General features: G+C 50.5%; 1 protein-coding gene across 2 annotated transcripts in view; it reads right to left on the reverse strand.

Moving 5' to 3' along the window:
• LOC122206076 (multidrug and toxin extrusion protein 1-like) overlaps positions 1–20,684 on the reverse strand; it is a 37,637-nt gene that overhangs the window by 2,363 nt on the left and 14,590 nt on the right. For both annotated transcript variants that reach the window (XM_042914880.1, XM_042914881.1), the window contains exons 7-16: positions 17,520–17,617; positions 17,168–17,265; positions 16,949–17,062; positions 16,798–16,865; positions 15,407–15,515; positions 15,212–15,287; positions 11,906–11,975; positions 11,262–11,394; positions 1,208–1,302; positions 419–503 (exon numbers count right to left, since the gene is read on the reverse strand). In XM_042914880.1, the coding sequence (XP_042770814.1) occupies positions 419–503; positions 1,208–1,302; positions 11,262–11,394; positions 11,906–11,975; positions 15,212–15,287; positions 15,407–15,515; positions 16,798–16,865; positions 16,949–17,062; positions 17,168–17,265; positions 17,520–17,617 (946 nt within the window). The remainder of the gene's footprint in view (positions 1–418; positions 504–1,207; positions 1,303–11,261; positions 11,395–11,905; positions 11,976–15,211; positions 15,288–15,406; positions 15,516–16,797; positions 16,866–16,948; positions 17,063–17,167; positions 17,266–17,519; positions 17,618–20,684) is intronic.

A 20,684-nucleotide genomic window follows, 5' to 3' on the forward strand; every position in this document is an offset into this window, starting at 1 on the left:
CTGGGGAGATTACAGATTTGACAGAGAGAAAGTGATATACACACTTACATGATGGTCACCGGAAGCAACAGTTAAAACAACGATCTGTTTAAGGCCCATCTTTGCCTGGTGAATGGGGGAACCCTATAGACACAGACCTACTAATGTCAGCTTCCAAGATAAGGTCAACGCACAGGATCACCGAGTATTAGAGATCCCTTTGGAATGCTTACGTGAGTACCGTTAAGTCAGCCAAGGAACTGGCAACCTGCAGTGTACCTAAAATTGAGTGTTGCGTGACTTTATCATTTGTCCCTGAAACTTTATTTCCCGGGTTCGGGGGGCACTCATGGCAGAAAATCTAGTTGTGTCCCACAAATGGCCCCTCCTGGACCACCTGGACAGGCCTGTTTCCAAGAGGTGAGAGTTTATTCCATACCTATGTTCTGATAGACTGCCGTCCGGGCCGCAGACTGGGTCCTAGCCTGGGCCACATTTAGTCTCACATTGGCATGTACCCGAGCCTAGAAGATGAAACTCAAAGTCAATCCACAAAGCATTATTTACCACCGTTATAAATAAAACATTTGACTTGACTACTACCCAGTTTAGGAAAAACCAAGCCATTCTCTGTAACTGACATGTAAGGGGACCTTCTCTGGTTCCCAAGTATGGAATCGTCTTTCAGGATGATTGACATAAGGTCAATGGTGGGGGGGGGGGGAAGGGATCGATGGAAAAGCACTAGGGGGAAGGCTGGGCCCAAGTTCAGAGGATTCTCCCCTTTTTCCTTCATTTTTGTTTTATCGACCATCTATTTTCAGACCCCACATTGACCCTAGCAAGCTGGAGACACTCATGTGTGCAGGTATCTTAATGAAATATTTTGGGATCATAAAAAACACTATCAGGATAAATTGGCTGGCATGCCTCCTTTCTTTCCAGTTTCAAATCCTGTCCTCAAATTGATTTTTCAGGCACAAGGGTGGTAGCCTGGCTTGGGATACGAGGAGGAAAGGAACCCCTATTTTTGTTTGATAAATAAACAAAAGGGAAATGGATAACTGCAGGGGTATCTGGCCCTTAGCATCTGAAATAAAGGCAATTGAAACAACAACAAAGCATTGGTGATAAAAGGGGAAAGAACCTTACAAATGAGAGGGAGAGAGCCTGAACAGATTGTTTTCTAGGAGAGGAACTTTTATGGGCCAGCAATGAACATAGTTACCTCTTCACAGGCTTTCTTCCAGTTTAGCTGAGAAATAAAGATGAAAAAACACACACACTGCGTGATCACACAGATAAGGATGCCTGACCACAGACCTAGAAGTGGAAATATTTAATAGAGGTTAATTCCATGGAAAACAGGGCACCCCTGGGGAGTATATGCCTCCTGTCTCACTTTGAGAATCTGCTTTCACGGCTGCAGTGGAGCCCACAGTGATCCAGACATCCCCTTCCTGCTCTCCTTTGGTTTCCAGAAGGTTCTGAGAGGCCCAGGGCTCCCTGTGGTCACTGCCCAGTGCTCTGGGTCTCAGAACTGATGTTTAGACGCTCTTTTTGGCCTTTGTGATCCTAATACTTTGCTAGTAAGAGACACGCAGGTTATAAGGAAATGAAATTCCCAAGACAGACTATTTCCTGTTCTCTAAGAGTGCTATGCTTCTGAACAGCTATGGCCTATTTTCCTCAAAAGGGACTAACGTTTTCAAAATGCACAAGTCACCAGCCATGTTAAGTTCCCTCCGTTGGCACTTCCTACAGGCTTACTGGCTTTGGGCACAGACTTCCAGAGCTCCTGGGACAAGGTTGTCCGCAGAGGGATGATCACAGAGAGGCTGAGGGAGAACAGAACACAGGAAAAGCCTCGTGGATCTCAAGGTACCATCGCACTCTACCTAGTAAACCCACACGGGACACGGAGACCCCAAGTGAGAAGGGTTTCTTTGGTCAACAGTGAAGCAATGGCAGAATCAGAAAAGCCAACAAGCGCTGTGAGGAACTGAATATGCCAACAGCCAACGGGCAGACGATATGTAAAAACAGAACTCTAGGGGCGCCTGGGCAGCTCAGTCGGTTGAGAGGCTGACTCCGGCTCAGGTCATGATCTCATGGTTCATGGGTTCAAGCCCCACGTCAGGCTTTTGCATTGACAGCATGGAGCTACCTGCTTCCAATTCTCTGTCTCCCTCCCTCTCTGCCCCTCCCCGGTTCACACACTGTCTCTCTCTCTCTCAAAAATAAATAAATATTAAAAAAAAAAAAAAAATAGGGGCGCCTGGGTGGCGCAGTCGGTTAAGCGTCCGACTTCAGCCAGGTCACGATCTCGCGGTCCGTGAGTTCGAGCCCCGCGTCAGGCTCTGGGCTGATGGCTCGGAGCCTGGAGCCTGTTTCCGATTCTGTGTCTCCCTCTCTCTCTGCCCCTCCCCCGTTCATGCTCTGTCTCTCTCTGTCCCAAAAATAAATAAAAAACGTTCAGAAAAAAAAAATTAAAAAAAAAAAAAAAAAAAAATAGAACTCTGATCCACAGCCTACAGCAATCTGTCCAGAAACCAAGCCCTTACCTACAATAAACCCGAGAAGCCAGCTGGTTACATGTCAAACTCTGGGAATAATCCAGGGTGCTACATAAGAACTTCTGCAACAACTGACCCAAAACGGCCAGGACTTGATCGATAATTGACACGTTCCCTAAGTTTTGTCCCTGCTTCCAACTTAGGGCCAACCAGAGAAAAGCAAACACGCCCTCCCCCCTACCCCCACCAATCCCACAGGATGCCCCGATTCCGGCTTCCCCGGGACATGAGGGCACACCTGAGACCTCTCTTAGTTTCCCTGTAGAGTTCTCCCACCCCTCTGCCTGCCTCTGGGTCTCTGCCCAAACTCCGGTGGTGGTGGCTGACTCCCTTGCTAGAGCAAACTCAGAATAATGGCCTTCGTTTTTCCCATTTCCCATGAGTCCACAGCTCATCATGGAGGCCCCACAAGACCTGGCCTACACTGCCTACCACCACAGGCCCCAGCCTCCAACCCGATGTGGTACCCACAGAGGCCCCTTGTGCCTGTCGGCCTGTGGCGTGTGCAGTCCTTGACGATGTGAGTTCGGGCCAGGCCTGCGCCCCAATCTCTTTACAATGAGCTCCTCGGCTCAGTACCCAGGTTTTGTCCCTGGTTCCCATTCGTTTGGCATCTTGGGTGGAATCAGGCCATTCCTTTTCATTCCTTTTGCTGTGCTTTGTGGTGCTGTGTAAAGTGTTGTCTGTCACAGAGGGACAGTTAGAGGCCAGAACCCAGGCACAGGCCCTAGAAGCCCGCCGCGTGTGCCGATCTCACGGACCCACGAGGAGTTTGTGGTTCTCAACCCAACTGGCATCCACTGGGACAGACTTTTCTGCAGGTCACCACTAAGACCAGATGAGGCTCTCCTGTCACGGTTTTGTGTCCTGAGGCCTTGGCTTTGATCCAGGGAGCTTTCTTTTTGGGTTTCCGCCCACCCGTTCTAAGCCCCTTCCAACCGCCGTGTGGGCGTCAGAGAAGGTGCTCGATGTCACAACCCTTTCGTCTCCTTTTGTCGATGAGAAAACTAACACTGAAATTGGAAAGCGAAGATGAACACAGAGCTTGGTAGGAAACATAACCCTTTCGCTGACCTACAACACATGGGAGAACCATTTTGAAAAAGGACTTTGGGACAAAAATGAGCCAAGACCCCAAGTCTCTTTGGGACCTGCAAGAGAGACCACTGGATGGCCGCCCCCCGCCCCCACCCCGGCCAACCTCCAACTACAAGGACACTTGCAGATATTGTAAACAGAAGGGATGCCAGGAAGGGAAAACCCAAGACCAAGAAAACTCTCTCGTCTCAGGTCAGTGAGTGCTTGCGGAAGGCAAAATCACCCACTATCCCGCCAGGCCCTTCAACACTCCAGGTGAATTCACCGTAAATAGAGACGGCCATCCTCATCAATGCCTGGCGGATGCCCCGCTTTCTACAAGCAGCCCCGGCACCTTACCCAACCTCTGTCTCAGGGTACACATATTGCACACGTGGTTGGTATTTCAAATGACCCGCAGGTTTTCCCAATCTCCCAGTCTTTTTTTTTTTTTTTCCCCCTAAGTTTATTTATTTATTTTGAGAGAGACAGAGAGCACAAGCCGGGGAGAGGGAGAGAGAAAAAATCCCAAGCAGGCTCTGCACGGTCATCGCAGAGCCCGAGGCAGGGCTCAAAACTCACAAACCGCAAGATCATGACCTCAGCCGAAAAGCAAGAGTCAGACGCTTCGGGTTCCGTGCTAAGAGCTCAGCCTGGAGCCTGCTTCGGATTCTGTGTCTCCCTCTCTCTCTCTCTCTCTGCCCACCCCACTCCCACTCTCGCTCTGTCGCTCAAAAATAAATAAGCATTTAAAAACTTTAAAAAAAAAAAGAGGCACTAATCCGACTGAGCCACCCAGGCACCCCCGCCAATTATCCCAGTCTCTAACCGTAACCCTGGAGCCCTTGACTGAGAGGCGCACCTTCCTGCTCGGTGCTACCACCCCTGCAAATTTCACAGGGGGGAGCCTTCCTCTGCAGGCGGAACCGTGATATCAAATGCATACCAGAGATCTGAGCGGACTCCTCTATTTATGGTCAAATTCGGTCTGCTCGGGGTGCACACCTTGCTTCCTATATTTGACACAGACCCCAGACAAGGACCTTGACACTATGCCTGACACTCCATGGCCTTGGTTACTGTACTGACACAGCCAAAGGATTGGAGCAGGACCCCTAAAAGTTCAGACTGCTCCTACCAAGTGTTACCTAAACTTCCTTCCCCAGCATCCCTTGAAGGCAAATGAAAGGATTCAAACTTAGTGCTGAAAAGTCACACCCAGAGGTCTTTCCATACCCTGGACTGGCCCTTAGAACTGTCACTAAAAAAAAAAAAAAAAAAAAAAAAAAAAAGTCAAATGCATGAGGATATCTTTACTCAAGACTTTCGGGGCCATCAACAAAATTGTTATCCCTCGCTCACCACAAATACCTGACCCAGAACCATCGTGACATCAATCCCTCCTGAAGCCACTCGCTTTACTGTAGTGATGAGTCTTTGTTCTGCTCTGTTCAGCGAGCCTCTACACGGGGACGGCCGACACCCCTTTCCTTCACCAGCCGAGGACAACAGTGTGTCTGCACAGTGACGGGCTAGGAGGGCCACTGAATCCCCCCCACCCCCCTCAATTTTTCTCAGTTCCTTAATCGAGAATTTTAAAAATCAGGGCACCTGGGTGGCTCAGTCCGCTGACTACCTGACTCGATTTTGGCTCACGTTAGGATCCCGGGGTCGTGGTCTGGAGCCCTGCATCAGGCTCCGTCCTTGCTGGGGATTCTCTCGCTCTCCCTCTGCCCCTCTCCCCACTTGTACTCCCTCGCTCTAAAATAAAAAAAATTTTTTTCTAATTTAAAAAAGAATTTTCAAAATGTACATTTCCCTGTGGTTCCTTTTTTTTCCCTTTTTTTAAATCACAGCAGGATTCATTCATTCATTCATTCATGAAACAGAGGAAGAAAGCACGTGAGCGAGGGAGAGGGGCAGAGGGAGAGGAAGATCATCTTTTTTTTTTTTTCCTCTTGAGAAAGAGGGCACAAGTAAGCAAGAGGCAGAGAGATAGGGAGACAGAGAGAGAATCCCACAACAGGCAGAGTGGGAGAGGAGAGAGAGAAGCGGGGCTCGCCTGAAGCAGGGCTCAAACTCACCCAAAGTGGGGTTCAAGCTCGCCCTCTGAGGGACTCGAACTCACAAACCGTGAGATCGGGACCTGAGCCGAAGTCAGATGCTTAACCAACTGAGCCACCCACGCGCCCTCTTGTGATTCATTTCTGATACATGATGCACCAGCACTCTTACTTTGTGCGGAGAATGAGGAAGTGCACGTAAAACATCCTGTTTTCTTGTTCTCAGCCTTGGCAGAAGAGAGACATCGTTGCAAAAGCACAATCACAATTTTGCCACAACACAGTTCGTTTAGGGTAGGACCTATCCAGGATTTCTGGGTTTAACTGTATATTGCAGACCACGGGGGCCAAATTTTTCTGAGCTTGCAACACCTCTCTTTTTTTTTTTTTTTTTTTTTTAATTTTTTTTAACGTTTTATTTATTTTTGAGACAGAGAGAGACAGAGCATGAACGGGGGAGGGGCAGAGAGAGAGGGAGACACAGAATCGGAAGCAGGCTCCAGGCTCTGAGCCACCAGCCCAGAGCCCGATGCGGGGCTCGAACCCACAGACCATGAGACCATGACCTGAGCTGAAGTCAGACGCTTAACCGACTGAGCCACCCAGGCGCCCCTGCAACACCTCTCTATGAATCGACTGGTCCATAGAGACAGACCCTGTGCTCAGGAGGCCCCAACACGAACAGGTTTCTGAAACCTAGAAGGCTCCTCAGCAGGCCTCCTTCCCACCCAGGCATCCCCAGCTACAAAAAACTACTTTGTCTCTCTGTGCCCATAATCTCAAAGTTCATGAGTTCGAGCCCTGTGTTGGGGTCTGTGCCGACAGCTCGGAGCCTCGAGCCTGCTCTGGATTCTGTGTCTCCCTCTCTCTCTCTCTCTCTCTGCCCCTCCCCTGCTCATGCTGTGTCTCTCTCTCAAAAATAAATAAACTTCGAAGAAAAATAATAAAACAATAAAATATTAGACTGCAGTCCTCTACCCGACATAAAACATCAGCCCAGAGAGCAGACCCTACTGTGACTCCCAAAGTATGTCACCAGCAAAGACCACAGAGTAGACATATATGCGGACGGCAAACTGATGCTGTGGGAGAAGCCCCTGCCTGATGTGGGGCTGTTCTGGAAACGGGGGGTTTCTCACCTCTGCTGGAGCCCCTATCACAGATAGAAAGCAAGTGAAGAAACCTTTAAACTCACTTCCGTCTTCCAGAGAGACAGCCGTTGTAAACATGGAGACCCACAGAGAACAAGAGAACGCAGAAGCCAGAAGGAGACCCTCGCAGATCACTGAGCCAAACAAGCCACTTTAAACCAGGTTCTGATCCTATCCGAGCCCTCCAAAGATAGATCTCTGGAGGGTTCAAAGAGGCCGCTGTAAAAGACCAGTGTTTAGCCTCCGGTTTTGAAAAAGACGAAAGGAAAACACATCTGGCTGCACACCCATCACTCAGGGAATCTCTGGCACCATCAAGATGGCCACTCAAGAGCACAAGATGATTTCAAATGGATGTTAGCGAAGTTTCTCCACGAAACTATTCGTCATCACAGAGTAGACGGGTTGCTTAGCATCTGAAATCAACATCGGTGGGGAAACTTTAAAAAAATAGCTGAGGGGCGCCTGGGTGGCTCGGTCGGTTAAGCCTCCGACTTCAGCTCAGGTCACGATCTCACGGTCCGTGAGTTCGAGCCCCGCGTCAGGCTCTGGGCTGATGGCTCAGAGCCTGGAGCCTGCTTCCGATTCTGTGTCTCCCTCTCTCTCTGTCCCTCCCCCGTTCATGCTCTGTCTCTCTCTGTCTCAAAAACAAATAAACGTTAAAAAAAAATTAAAAAAAAAAAAATAGCTGAGATTTTTTTCAGGTCATGTGTCGCTCGTCACCAGCATAATCCTGGAGAAACCGTGAAGGTCGACATGGCCGGGAACCAGGCCTCAAGGGACCTTTGAACACCTACAGATGGATTTTGTCCAGCTTGTATCCTCCATGGGATTTACATACGGTTTAGTTACCGGTTGTCTATTTTCAGGATAGATGACGCATTTCCTTGCTGAAAAGCTACAGCCCTTACCATCACCAAAAAGCTGCCTGACTTTGTATTTCCAACCTGATGTCTCAGGTTTTACAGGTCTCAGATGGCAAGTTTTATACCAAGTGACTGAGGCACATGCTTTATGGGAGCCATATAAAAGAACTCTGTAAAGTATCACTCCTTACTCAAAAAACTATGCTGTCCTCATCACCCACAATCTTCTGGAAAAGTAGAAAGGACCAATGTCATCCTTAAACTCATCCTTAAATTCTGAAAGAATTAGGACACTGGAAGGCCTGTGTCTAGGGATTTCACCACCAATACCAGCCTGACCACACTGATGGGCTATACGTGCAAAATATCACCAGGGTCCTACCGCCAACAGCTTAAGGCTGCCTTCCCACAACATCTTCCTGAACAGCTTCTTCACCATCTTTAGCCAGAAGATTTCATCTACCGGAAGAGAGAGCAGGGAAAACTGCTCCTGAACCTTGTTGGCAGGGACCTTTTCAATGGTTGTGATGCTGGCTGGTTGCATTTTTTCCCAAGTCTTGAATGGTTCTGCACAATCGCTCACCATGATGGTCATCATGACGGTACAACATCAAGGAGCTCAAGAAGATCTTGCAATACAGTTGACTATGAAGATGACTGTACAATCCCCAAGTGGTAAGACCTGGCTCCCTAGCTTTCCCTGAATTCCCCTTGTCTCTAATTTTCCCTGAAAAAGAGGAGACTGAGACACTGAATATACGATGGCCACACCATATATCAAAGTAGAACTCTGGGGGCGCCTGGGTGGCTCAGTCGGTTAAGCGTCTGACTTCGGCTCAGGTCACGATCTCGCGGTCTGTGAGTTCGAGCCCCGCGTCAGGCTCTGGGCTGATGGCTCAGAGCCTGGAGCCTGTTTCCGATTCTGTGTCTCCCACTCTCTCTGCCCCTCCCCAGTTCATGCTCTGTCTCTCTCTGTCCCAAAAATAAATAAACGTTAAAAAAAAAAAAAGTAGAACTCTGACCCACAACCTGCAGCAACAGAGCCAGGAAACCCCTTATCCACAATAAACAACTGAAAAGCCAGCCTGTTCCACATCAGACTTGCAGATAGCTATCCCTAAGGACACTCCAAGACGCTAAACAGTAACTTCTGCAACAGCTGACCCAAAATGGCCAGGATTTGACTTAAGAACTGACAGCTTCCCTAATTTTTGTCCCTGCTTCCCACTCAGAACCAAGCAAAGAAAAGCAAACACGCACCCCTGACCAATTGCACAGGATGCCCCACGTCTACTTAGCCTGCTTCCAGCTTCCCCAGGCCACCAGCGTCCAACACCAGAAGCGTGCCCCTTTCCCCCCTACCCTCCCCCCCGCCACAAAACCTTCCCAACTCCTCTGCCTGCCTTTGGATCTCTGCCAGAACTCCAGGGATGCTGGCCCCGGCCTTGCCAACCTTCAAGCAAGTAATAACAGTATTATTAACTGTAGCTACCAAATTGCACATTCCCAATCCCCAGGACTTACTTTATAACTGGAAGTTTGCACCACAGCATTTTTTTTTAATGTTTAATGTTTTATTTTTGAGAGAGACAGACAGAGAGACAGAGCATGAGCAGGAGAGGGGCAGAGAGAAAGGGAGACCCAGAATCCAAAGCAGGCTCCGGGCTCCAAGAGGTCAGCACAGAGCCCGACGCGGAGCTCAAACTCATGAACTGTGAGATCAAGACCTGAGCCGAAGTTGGGACCCTTAATCGACTGAGCGACCCAGGTGCCCCACCACAGCATTTCTTTTAAGTGATTCTTTTTTTTTTTTTTTTAACATTTATTTTTGAGAGACAGAGACAGGGCATGAGCAGGGGAAGGGCAGAGAGAGAGAAAGAGACACACAATCCGAAGCAGGCTGCAGGCTCTGGGCAAGCTGTCAGCATAGAGCCTGATGCAGGGCTTGAACCCACAAACTGAGATCATGACCTGAGCCGAAGTCGGACGCTCAACCGACTGAGCTACCCAGGTGCCTCTCTTTTAAGTGATTCTTAACTCCCTCTGCTTTGCACATCCTAGGGATGCTTTTGTCAAATGAACAGCACTGGGAACACAGATCTGTATTTTTAAGTGGATTTCTCTAATATTTCCCTCAGCTATGCCACTGGCAAATCCAAAATATGAATAATGCCAGAAACTCAGCTAAATAATTTTCTGCACCACGATGAAAGCCAGTGAACTTTGCACTGGCAACTCCATTCTTTGAACATCTCCCGTATTTTTCATTAAAATATTATTCAGCTGGAGAACAATGTGCAGCGTAACGGGATGGGAAGTTCACTCCAGGTATCGGATGACTTCTCACTGCTCCCCCGCCAGCCAAGTACTGATGGGTAAAAATGAGCCACGCTTAAGTCTGTCACCACTTCACCCAAAGATAAAGTGCTCAGGTTTTAACATCATCATGCGTTAACCACCAGTGTATTCCAAATTATTATCTTAGAAATCAAAGCTGGGCCGTCATTTGTTTCTATACTTCAAAAAATTTTTTAAATGTTTTGAGAGAGAGACAGACAGAGCACGAGCAAGGGAGAGGCACAGAAAGAGGGAGACACAGAATCCGAAGCAGGCTCCAGGCTCTAAGCTGTCAGCACAGAGCCCGACGTGGGGCTCGAACTCACGAACCGCGAGATCAGGACCTGAGCAGAAGTTGGATGCTTAGCCCACTGAGCCACCCAGGCGCCCCTCTCTCTGTTTTTCAAGGTTAGCATGGATTAAGTCCTTTCCTCCAAGTGTGGCAAGGGGATAAAGAGTCCCCTCACACCCCTGTGCCTGCCTTCTGTGCTGTTCGCACACATCACCCCCATGGCCTTCTGGGGAGACCTGCAAGGCACAAGGCTTACAAGGTCGTACCAGGCGGGAGGTGGAGGCAACAGAATGGCAATGAAGGTGACGTTGAGAGCACGGCTCTAAGGGCTGCATGGGCTGACACAGGAGCCATGCTCTAGGATGTACTCAGCTACCATGGCTGCTGCTGGAAGTTCTGTAAGCATCACGCCAAGGCTGACCCATGGCTTCCCCTGCCTCAGCCCAAACACTCCAGTATGGCCAGTTTATGATGGCCACAACCAGTCCTGCAGACTCACTCTTCGGGTCTCACCATACAAGCGCTTCTACCAAAGGACAGAACCGGGGCCACAAAAGGCACGTTTCTCCAAGCTTCCTCGGCCCTCCTGCTCTCACCAACTCTGAGGACGTGAGAACTTGATGGCACAGGGCAGGGAGAGGAGTAGAAAGGTCACCCTGCTCTACTCAAGCATGTCAGTGTGAAAAGCGGGCCCGGCTGGGCAAGAGGGGCATGAACTTGCAGTCCCGGGCCCCTGGCTACCTGCTGTCCACTCCGTGCTTCTCACTGACAGGGCACGGAACGAGCATGCAAAAGTTTCAAAGTTCCAGGGCCAAGTCTCAAAAAAAAAAAAAAAAAGAAAAGAAAAAAGCCTCCATGCTCCAACAGTCATTTCCAGGCCCCGTAAGTAACAGATCTGCCTGCCCGTGGTTAATGCTTACCAAGCACTTTCAGTCTGGCCAGGAACATCAGCGAGATCCCGACAGGGAGACCAACCACATAATACCCGACGGCATTGACCATGGCCCCAGCCTTCTGGTTGCCACTTCCCCGCAGGATGCCACCACTTGTGCACTGTAGGCAGAAAACATCCATCAGTGAGAACAGTGCTGAGGCTTCTGAAAGACTCCTGTCCCCAAGCACCTCCCATCCCGGGGCGGGGGCGGGGCTCGGACTTCAAATCCGTGATCACGTGCCAGTGTTCTTATCAAGCGAGTATGATAAAAAACGTTCGGTATTACCTACCTGCCCCACCCCAGTTGCTCTTTCCTTCTCTTTTTTCCTTTTTAATTTTTTTTTTTAACGCTTATTCGTTTTTGAGAGACAGGGAGAGGGCAGGGGAGGGGCAGAGAGAGAGGGAGACACAGAATCCGAAGCAGGCTCCAGGCTCTGAACTGTCAGCACAGAGCCCGACATGGGGCTCGAACCCACGAGCGGTGAGATCATGACCTGAGCCGAAGTCGGACGCTTGACCCACTGAGCCGCCCAGGCACCCCCAACTGCTCTTTTCGGTTTAAATGAACCGCCATCAGAAGAAACGTGTAGATCATAAAGGGGCTTGAAAGGAATACTGCGTAACACTTACAGCAAGTCCTTCGAACACATGGGAAACAGCACAGATCGGAATCACCTCAGCGACCAGAGCCACGATTTCTCTGTTAGGAAAAGAAAGCACGTCGTGATCAGGAGGAGACAGATGTGTGGCTCAGGTGACGGCGCTTGGCCTCTGCGTAAAACCGGAGGGGCTCATGCGTTCCAGCCAACACCCGATTCGCGGACAATCCTACGGTTTCTTGGCCCGTAGAGGAAACCAACCCTACACTGCATCGAATGACTTCCAGAAGGAATATATAGTCCAACTAGTTGATGGAAACAATTGCATGAGATGAGGTGGTGCTCCACTGCCCACAAAAGAATAAAATTTGGATTATAATGCCACCCTCTTTTCATGTTTATTTTTGAGAGAGAGTGTGCAAGCACATGTGAGCAGTTGAGGGGCAGGGAGAGAGGATCCAAAGCGGGCCCTGCACTGACAGCGCCTCGAGAGCTTGATGTGGGGCTCGAACTCACGAACCGTGAGATCATGGCCTGAGCGGAAGTCAGATGCTTAACCGACTGAGCCACACAGGCACCCCAATGCCATCCTTCTTTGAACATGATTCCACACGTATCTCAGTATGTCTGGATGGAGAAGAACAGAGTGGTTACAGTTCTCTCTGTGGAACCCGGTTGGCATGTTACAAAGGCCATAGAGACAGTTTACAGAATTATCCTTGGTTCCTAGAGGTAGTCCCTAACCTCTACAGCTAGAGACTTTGATTTTAACACCTACACTTCTAGAAAATGCTGCCACTGACCCAGGAAGGCAAAAAAATCCATCATACTCTTGAGCGATGAACACACAGGCCTAGGTCGTTGTCTGGCAATAAATATTTGTTGAATGAATGAAGAAATCAGGAAACCCAGCACTGAACAAGGTGGTCACTCTCCTCCCCCTCTAAACACGGGACAGAAATACAGTTCACTATTCAAATTGGATTTTATTTCTTGAATAGGTAACGTCTGCCAATGGTTAAAAGAAATCAAGCCATGCAAAAAGAGTATCGAGAAAAATCTTACTTCCACTCTGTTCCCAGCCCACCCATTGCCACCTCCCTGCTGACTGGGCAACAATCCTGAATACTGTCTGTACTTTTCCAGTACAAATACAGTCTTCTGCTCCCCTTCTAGAAACTGTTAGTTCATGTTCTAGCATTCTCTACGTGACCTTCTACAACTTGGCTTTTCCAACATACTCATTTTTATATCCCATCAAAATATATGATCTTTTATGTGCTGCTGAATTCTGTCCACTAATATTTTAGTTTTGATTTTAGAACTGATATTAATAAGTGAGACTGGCCTGCAACTTTCTTTTTTACTGTACAAACTTTGTCAGATTTCGGTACCAATGTTATTTTTGCTTCCTAAACAGAATGCGGACATTTCCCTTTTTGTGGTCTCTGGTACAGTTCGACAGCGCTGGAATGACATTTTCGAGGTTTTATAAAATTCTCCACAGGAATCCTCAGGGATTAGTGCTTTTTCAAATTTTAAAATAAATTTTTCTTATTTCTTCTAAGGAAATCGGTCCAGTTAGACCTTTTATGTTTTCCAAGGTAAGTTTTGGTAAATTATTTTCCTAGAAAGTTATTTATTCCTTCCAGATTAAAAAAAGTTTTTTTTAAAATGTTTATTCATTTTCTGAGAGAAAGAGACAGAGTGCAAGTGAAGGAGGGGCAGGGAGAGAGGGAGACACAGAATCGGAAGCAGGCTCCAGGCCCGAGCTGTCAGCACTGAGCCCGATACAGGGATCGAACTCACGGACTGTGAGATCATGACCTAAGCTGACGTCAGATACTGAACTGACACCACTCAGACGCCCCTATATTCCTTCCAGATTTTTAAAATTTACTTTCAAAAGTCATGCAAACTCGTCTCTCACGGTTCAAAAAAACTACTGTTTTTTAGTAACTTCCTCCTTTATTACTTTGCATCGAGGGGCTCTCTCTCTTCTCCCTCTCTGCTAACGTTAGGTTCCGTGTCCTTGTTAGAAATCTGTGTCACCAATCCTGCCAGTTTCAGCTGATCCTGGTCAGCTGATAAATAATTTGACGTCGTGAGTTTTCTCGGTCTCCCAATACCACCAAAGATATGGTTCCTGGGCCCTTTTGTTCTTCGTGTTTTCTTCCTGCCCCGCATGGTTTCCGGAAGTGGACAGACTCAGAAGCAAACGTCTGCCACGTGCCTACTGAAACCATCAGCGCAGGATACACATCCGATAACGACCGTTCTGATTCCCTTGCAGCAAAACGAGCATGATTTCCGGCTGCCTTTCGGCTTCCTTGGAAGCGAGGGACACTTAAACATCCGATTTCCCCACAGCAGCATGGCGGAGGCTTCAAGGGGACAACCCGACATCAGAAGTCAAAAGGCAACCCCAAAAAGATACCCAAGGAATGAACGGCAGAGGGCAGTCCTGTCCACCACCTGCTTGTTACACCCGTGAAGGAAAAGTCAACATTGCCTTTTGCAACTGCTGATAGAAGAAACCCAAGTCAGAAGTATCCTTGCGACATGCCCACACCAGCCAGCCTCACTGATGAAAGCAACCAACCCAAACAGGACCCGCAAACCACACAAAAGATCCATCCCTTACACGAATTCGTCTCAGTGATCAATCTGATCACGTGATTTTTTGAGACAGCTCTTCAGGGAGATTTTCACTTCGGTTCGAACTGACCAATACATTCCACGACTTGTAGCTACCAGGGACTTGGGGGGCAGATTCTGAGCTACCAAGAGGATTCTTATCACTGGGAACAAAATAACTAACTGAAAATGTAATCAATGGTACCAAAAAGGGGTCTCCTTCTCTAAAATGCACACCTATCCTGACCACCTGCAGCACGTATCACCAATAAATTGGCATTCTGGATGATAAATTAGTTCCTACACCTGATCAGTTCTTCCCAGGAAACATCGGTGAGGTTTTTTTTCCTTTTTTTATGTTTATTTATTTTTGAGAGTGAGAGAGACATAGCACGAGTGGGAGAGAGGCAGAGAGAACGGGAGACACAGAATCTGAAGCGTCCTTTAGGCACTGAGCTGTCAGCACAGAGCCCAATGTGGAGCTCGAACCCATGGACCGTGAGATCATGAACTGAGCCAAAGTTGGCCACTTAACCGACCGAGCCACCCAGGTGCCCCCGGTGAGTTTCTGATCTTACAAATGGCTCAGGGACCCTCCACGATGCAACACCCCCAGGATGCCTCCCAGTGTGAAGGCATCCATCTACCCAACCATTTCTTTACGGCAAATTTTGCATTTCAAGAAAATGTCCACACTCACCGGTCGCTAGTGAAAATGTACCCCACCAGATCCTTAAAAATTAACAACAGGACGCAGAAGGTTACAGCAAAGACTCCTGGAGGTAAAAACAGCAGAGAAACAACCAGTGAGAAAGGAGATCTGCAGGGCACCGGGAGGCTGGGCTTCCCGGGCACAGACCATTTGGGTGAGTCAATGACTGAAGAGTCTAAGCACCTGTGACCAGCAAGGCGACAGTTGAGGACTTCTTGGCCTGCTCTATGTCTCCAGCGCCCAGCGCATTCCCTACCCGGATACTGGTGGCCACACTGAAGCCTGAAGGTATCTAAAATGAAAAGCAGACATACCATAACGAAAAGGGAAGAGTAAGCAGGGAGCAGAGAAGTCCCTGCCTCTTGGCTCGGTTCTCAGCCCAACCGTGCACCTTCCCCAGGGAACAGGGACCCGGAAGATCATGGCATACACCTCAGTGGTAAAACCTGGTCCTAAAAGTTCTGAGAAAATAAATTTGCAACCTCCCATTTGCCTAGCCGAGTGCCCCCAGGCTGATGTGAATCTCCATCGCATACTGGGCTTTGGGGCAAGGCTTCTAAGGTGTGCAAGGGAGGGTCCCGCACAATCGTGTTCCTCCTCTGCGTGCAGAGGACGGACTGCCAGGAGCCCAGGGGAAGTCTGTTCTGAAAGACCATCAAGGGATCAAGTTTAGAAAACAGAATCCCAAAACGGCGACCTTTCCCCTTCCCCGGAGCGTCGGGTAAAAAGGAACTTTAAGGAAACGCAAAGATGCACACCCAAGCTCATCCCAGGCAGCGGGGCTCCTCACGCCATGAACCTAGCGCCATCACCCTTTGCGCCCCCGACCTGTCCCCCAGGCATCTATCGTGTGTTGTGACAACCGGAAAAGATTCTTCATGTCTGGGAAGTGTGCAAATCAAATCAAGTCTTTCAGATCCGGGGGGTGCCTGGCTGGTGTCTGACTCTTGATTTCGGCTCGGGTCACGTTCTCACGGTTCATGGGACCGAGCCCCACGTCAGGCTCTGCACTGACAGCAAGAATTCCGCTTGGGATTCTCTCTCTCCCTCTTTTTCTCTGTCCCTCCCTTATTTGCATGCCCTCTCTCTCTACACAAATAAAGAAGCTTAGGCAAAAATCTTTCAGATCCGAACAGTGCTAGGACGTGCAAACTCCCCAGAGCTCACCAGAAAGACCCCACCATTCCAGATGGGCCCTGCCTGGCTCTACGATGAAATTTTACTCTCGTGTATCGTTTCACAGGTTACTAACGGGATGAATGCCTACGCTCGTTCTTTGGATTCTTTTCTTTTTATTTAAAAAAAAAAATTTTTTTTTAACGTTTATTTATTTTTGAGACAGAGAGAGACACAGCATGAACAGGGGAGGGGCAGAGACAGAGGGAGACACAGAATCGGAAGCAGGCTCCAGGCTCCTAGCCATCAGCCCAGAGCCCGACACAGGGCTCGAACTCACGGACCGTGACCTGAGCTGAAGTCGGCCGCTTAACCGACTGGGCCACCCAGGCGCCCCTTTGGGCTCTTTTCAAAAGAACCAGCTAGCACCCCCACACGACCGGCTCCCGGACACTCACCATGTACAAAATGACGGTCACTTCGTACAACACGGACTGGGCTCCCAGCTCCACCATGCCGAGGATACCTGGTGGAGAGAGGCAGCTGACACCGTGCTTCCGGACGGGGCCCGTGCCCACGCCAGCCATCGCCACCTGTCCCCACACTGACCGCTCAGTAGGCTCCCGATCTCGTAGGCCCACCACTCAATGCACAGCATGAGCATGCCGGGGAAGGCCAGGTCGAAGAAGCCGGCCCAGTCATGCAGACACTCAAGGGACCACCCTGCAGCAGAGACAGAGACACATCGCCAACACACGGGCCACTGGGCTGGAGCTCAACCCGAGACAAGACCCACGTCCGAGCTGGAAAACGAACAGCAGACTTTACCTTCCCAGATAGTGTGATGCAGTTTCTTCCAGAGGATGTACAGGAAGAGGAGCAGCACGAGGATGAACTGGGAAATGGTATTTGCCAGTGCCGACCCCCTGGGAGGAACGGTCCCAGTGAGGGCAGGTGCCTGTCCATCGTGCGGGGACTCCCGTGGCAGCCCTAAACGCATCTTCTTTCCGGAGCAGCCTCGCGGTCCGTCCCTGACCGTGCTTTCCAGAGCGGCCCAGGGAGGGGACCCCCACCGGGAGACATGACCAAGTAGAGGTGCCCCCCTGCCATCCCGCCCTGGAAATGCCTCAGGCAGGTCCCCCCCCCACCGCCTCCCATCCCCAGAATCAGCTGGACTCACATCACCCCGAGATCCAGTTGATAGAGAAACAGATAGTTGATGAGGGCGTTGACAAGATTGGCGACAACTCCGGTGAGGATCTGGGGCAGTAGGATTCCCTGAAACGAGGAGAGACCGCACCGCGTGCTGGAGACCAGGGAGCAGGGTGGTCACCTCTTCCCCAAATGCACACGCGCCACAGGTATAGCACGAGGACCCAACCGAATTCCTGTCCTTGCTGCTCCTGGCCTCCTGCCTCCCCCCTCCCTCCTCCTCCCCTCCTCCCCCGCCTGGAGGCGTGAAACACAGGGACGTGGGCAGGAGAGGGCCCGGCAACAGACAGGCAGCCAAGTGGTTCGCCTACCAGAGCACAAGGACTGGCCGAGACGGAGTATAAACAAATCACCTTCCACAGTGGACAGGGGGTGACCAACTCAGCACTTTTTCAACCAAATGGAAGTTCAGAACACTGATCTAAGATGACCTCACAAAGCTGGGGCGTGGGAAGGACTCCATCCCACCCGGCTCTGCTTACAAGTACAGGGCAGAGAAGTCCGGGCTGTTTGGCATCGTAATCTAAGACTTCAGACGGGAGAGGAAAACGACACGGGCTGGAGACGTACAAGGCATCAGGGGATCAGAATCGCAGACGCGATGAGGCCAGCTGCTTCTCCCACCTGCGAGGTGTCACCCCGGCCCCTCGTCTGAACGCCTACTGCTTCCTCACCCTCTGACAAACCTGCTTCTCTGAAATCACGGACCCTGTGACATTTCGTCGTGTGAAGTCGTTACCAGTTAAAATAAAAGATCCCTCTCCTGCCTGGGGGATTGAAGTCACTCTCACACCCCAAAGCAGCAGCCTCGATTTTCCAGCTCAGGGGCAGAGCTTCTCACGGATTTCTGGACACAGCAATCGCATCTATCTGAGCTCTCTCCGGTCCCCAAGGAGAGAGGACGTGGGTCCACTTTGCAGGGCGGACCTGGCATTGATCCCTCTTCTGCTTTGCTCTGAGCCTACCAAAACGTGGCTTCCCCTGCACTGCACCTAAACTCCATCCATCAGAATCATATGATAACTCTCCCCCGCCCTTGCTGGGGGAGAACCACACTCCTCTGATCCAGCCACGCTATGGTCCACCATGCTGCGTATTTGTCTCAAGTGGTCTCCTGGTCAGGGACCAGGACAAGGATCGTGGCCAACCACTTATGTGGGTCACTTATTTGTCAGGCAACCCTGCTTATTAGTTTTTAGCAAAGGAGGCAGGAGACCACACAAGCCTTTCGGGTAGAGAGAGCAGAAGTAGCATGGGGTGAGGTTGGCCCTGGGAAGGACTGGCAGCAGGGAAATTTGGTAAGATGCTACGGAAGTATCCGCCGAAGGATAAGGGAAGAAGAAGAGAGGAACTGAGGCTGGAGGTTGGAGAGAGGCAGGACCACAGGACCATCAGTGACCAGACGTAAGAGTGAAGGAAAAGATGGAGAGCCAGATGAGGGCAGGTTCCCCAGAGATAAGGTGTTCGAGGCCCCTAACTGGGAAGGAAGGCAGGCAAGTGGAGAGGCAGGCCTGGGGGATGAGAAGGTCAAGTGCGCAACATGCATGCGCCTCCTAGAGGCAGCATTCCAGACTGGCGACTAGAGCTCTAAACGGGGGAGCCCTGGGCACACAGATGGCAAGAAAAAACAGGCAAGAGACAGCTTCCCTCAGAGGAAGGTCAGCAGAAGCCAGTGGGGTCGCCTTGTCTACCTCTCTCCCACCTACAAGTCTAAGCAACCCCCCCATTTTCTCTGGAGCTCCTTCCACCCTCCCCAACTGTATTAACTTTGCCCCCAGACCAGCTGCACACTCCCATATCCTACACTCACAGAAGGGCTGGGCCCGAAGACGGAAACTGGGTTAAATGCAACTCCCTCCCTCTCCAGAGACCCCTGCAGACAAGGAGTCATTTCGTTCTACAGGATCCGCCCCAGTGTTACGATTCCCGTTGCTTCTGTAGGGCATCCTTTCTCATCACAGACCTGCAGCATCTTTTGTTGGGACCACGTCCACAACTCTCTCTCCCCCTAGCAATCGGTTTCCCACCAGCTGAAATCCACAGCAGAGAACCAAGGCTGAACCTGGGCCAGCCCACCTCTCTGATTCTGTCATCCACTGTGCCCCTCCATCCATGCCTTGGCCTCTGTGCTCCCGCGTCCCGGTGACCAGAACCCCTTGGGAACCCCGGGTAGTCTCCAAACCCGGTTCAAGCCTCTCGGCCCCTCTCAGCTGCAGGCTCCTCTTTGTAGGTCTCTGCGGGTCCCTCAGAGTATCTGAGAGAGGGGTTTTCACTCCCAGTGTCCTCACTGGGCCAAGCTGGAGCCTGTGGCTAGGAGCCCCCATGCTGGCTGGGAGCCTGGCAGTCAGGGAGAAAGCCCCGAGCATCTAACGCCTCCGCGTGGCTTCAGACAAGGCCACGGGCTGGCAGTGGACAGACAGGCCAGCGCTCAGTCGTGCAGACTTCTGCCCCTTTCCAGACCCTTCCGTGTTACGCTGACGGGAGACTCGGAAGCTGTTTTTGTCCACAGGGTAACCTTAAATTTAAGAACATTAAATAAACGGAAAACCTCTTCCCTTCTCTCTCCCCTCCCTTGTGCCCTCGGTCGCACGTGCCCTGGAGAGCCTACCTGTGTGGCCACGACCCATTGCCCGGGACCCTCATTTCCCTGGATTCCTCCGGAAGGAAGTCAAGGGTCCCACATACGCTGGCATCGTAAATGCACGCCTACCGAACCAGGGCAGCCGTCACACAGCTTTGGCCCCTGCCGCTGGTCACAGTTCTCCCTGACATGACATGCTACGACGTGGGCCTTCACGCCCCGCTGAGGAGAGCCGGGCCTTTCAGACAGGCTGAGAGAAGCTGAGAGGTTGGCTCCCTGGAGCCTGCCCGGCACCCTCTGGGGGACACAGGCACACACCCTTCACTTCCAGAGAGCCAGGTAACAGCATGGAGCCAAAGAACGCTAGTGCTACCCCTTATCCTGCCAATGACAATATTTCCAAGGGGGAATCAGAGAAGAATGTTCCAGAGCCAACAAGAACATACCCTTCCCTTGATTTCACTTGGTAAACTTCTCCACACCGAAGTCCTGAGCGCACCACACGGGAAAACGTGTTTCGGTGGCCCCCAGCAGGTGAGGTTCCCCACCCTG

This window comes from Panthera leo, chromosome E1 (genome assembly GCF_018350215.1).
Source record: "Panthera leo isolate Ple1 chromosome E1, P.leo_Ple1_pat1.1, whole genome shotgun sequence".
Lineage (NCBI taxonomy): Eukaryota > Metazoa > Chordata > Mammalia > Carnivora > Felidae > Panthera > Panthera leo.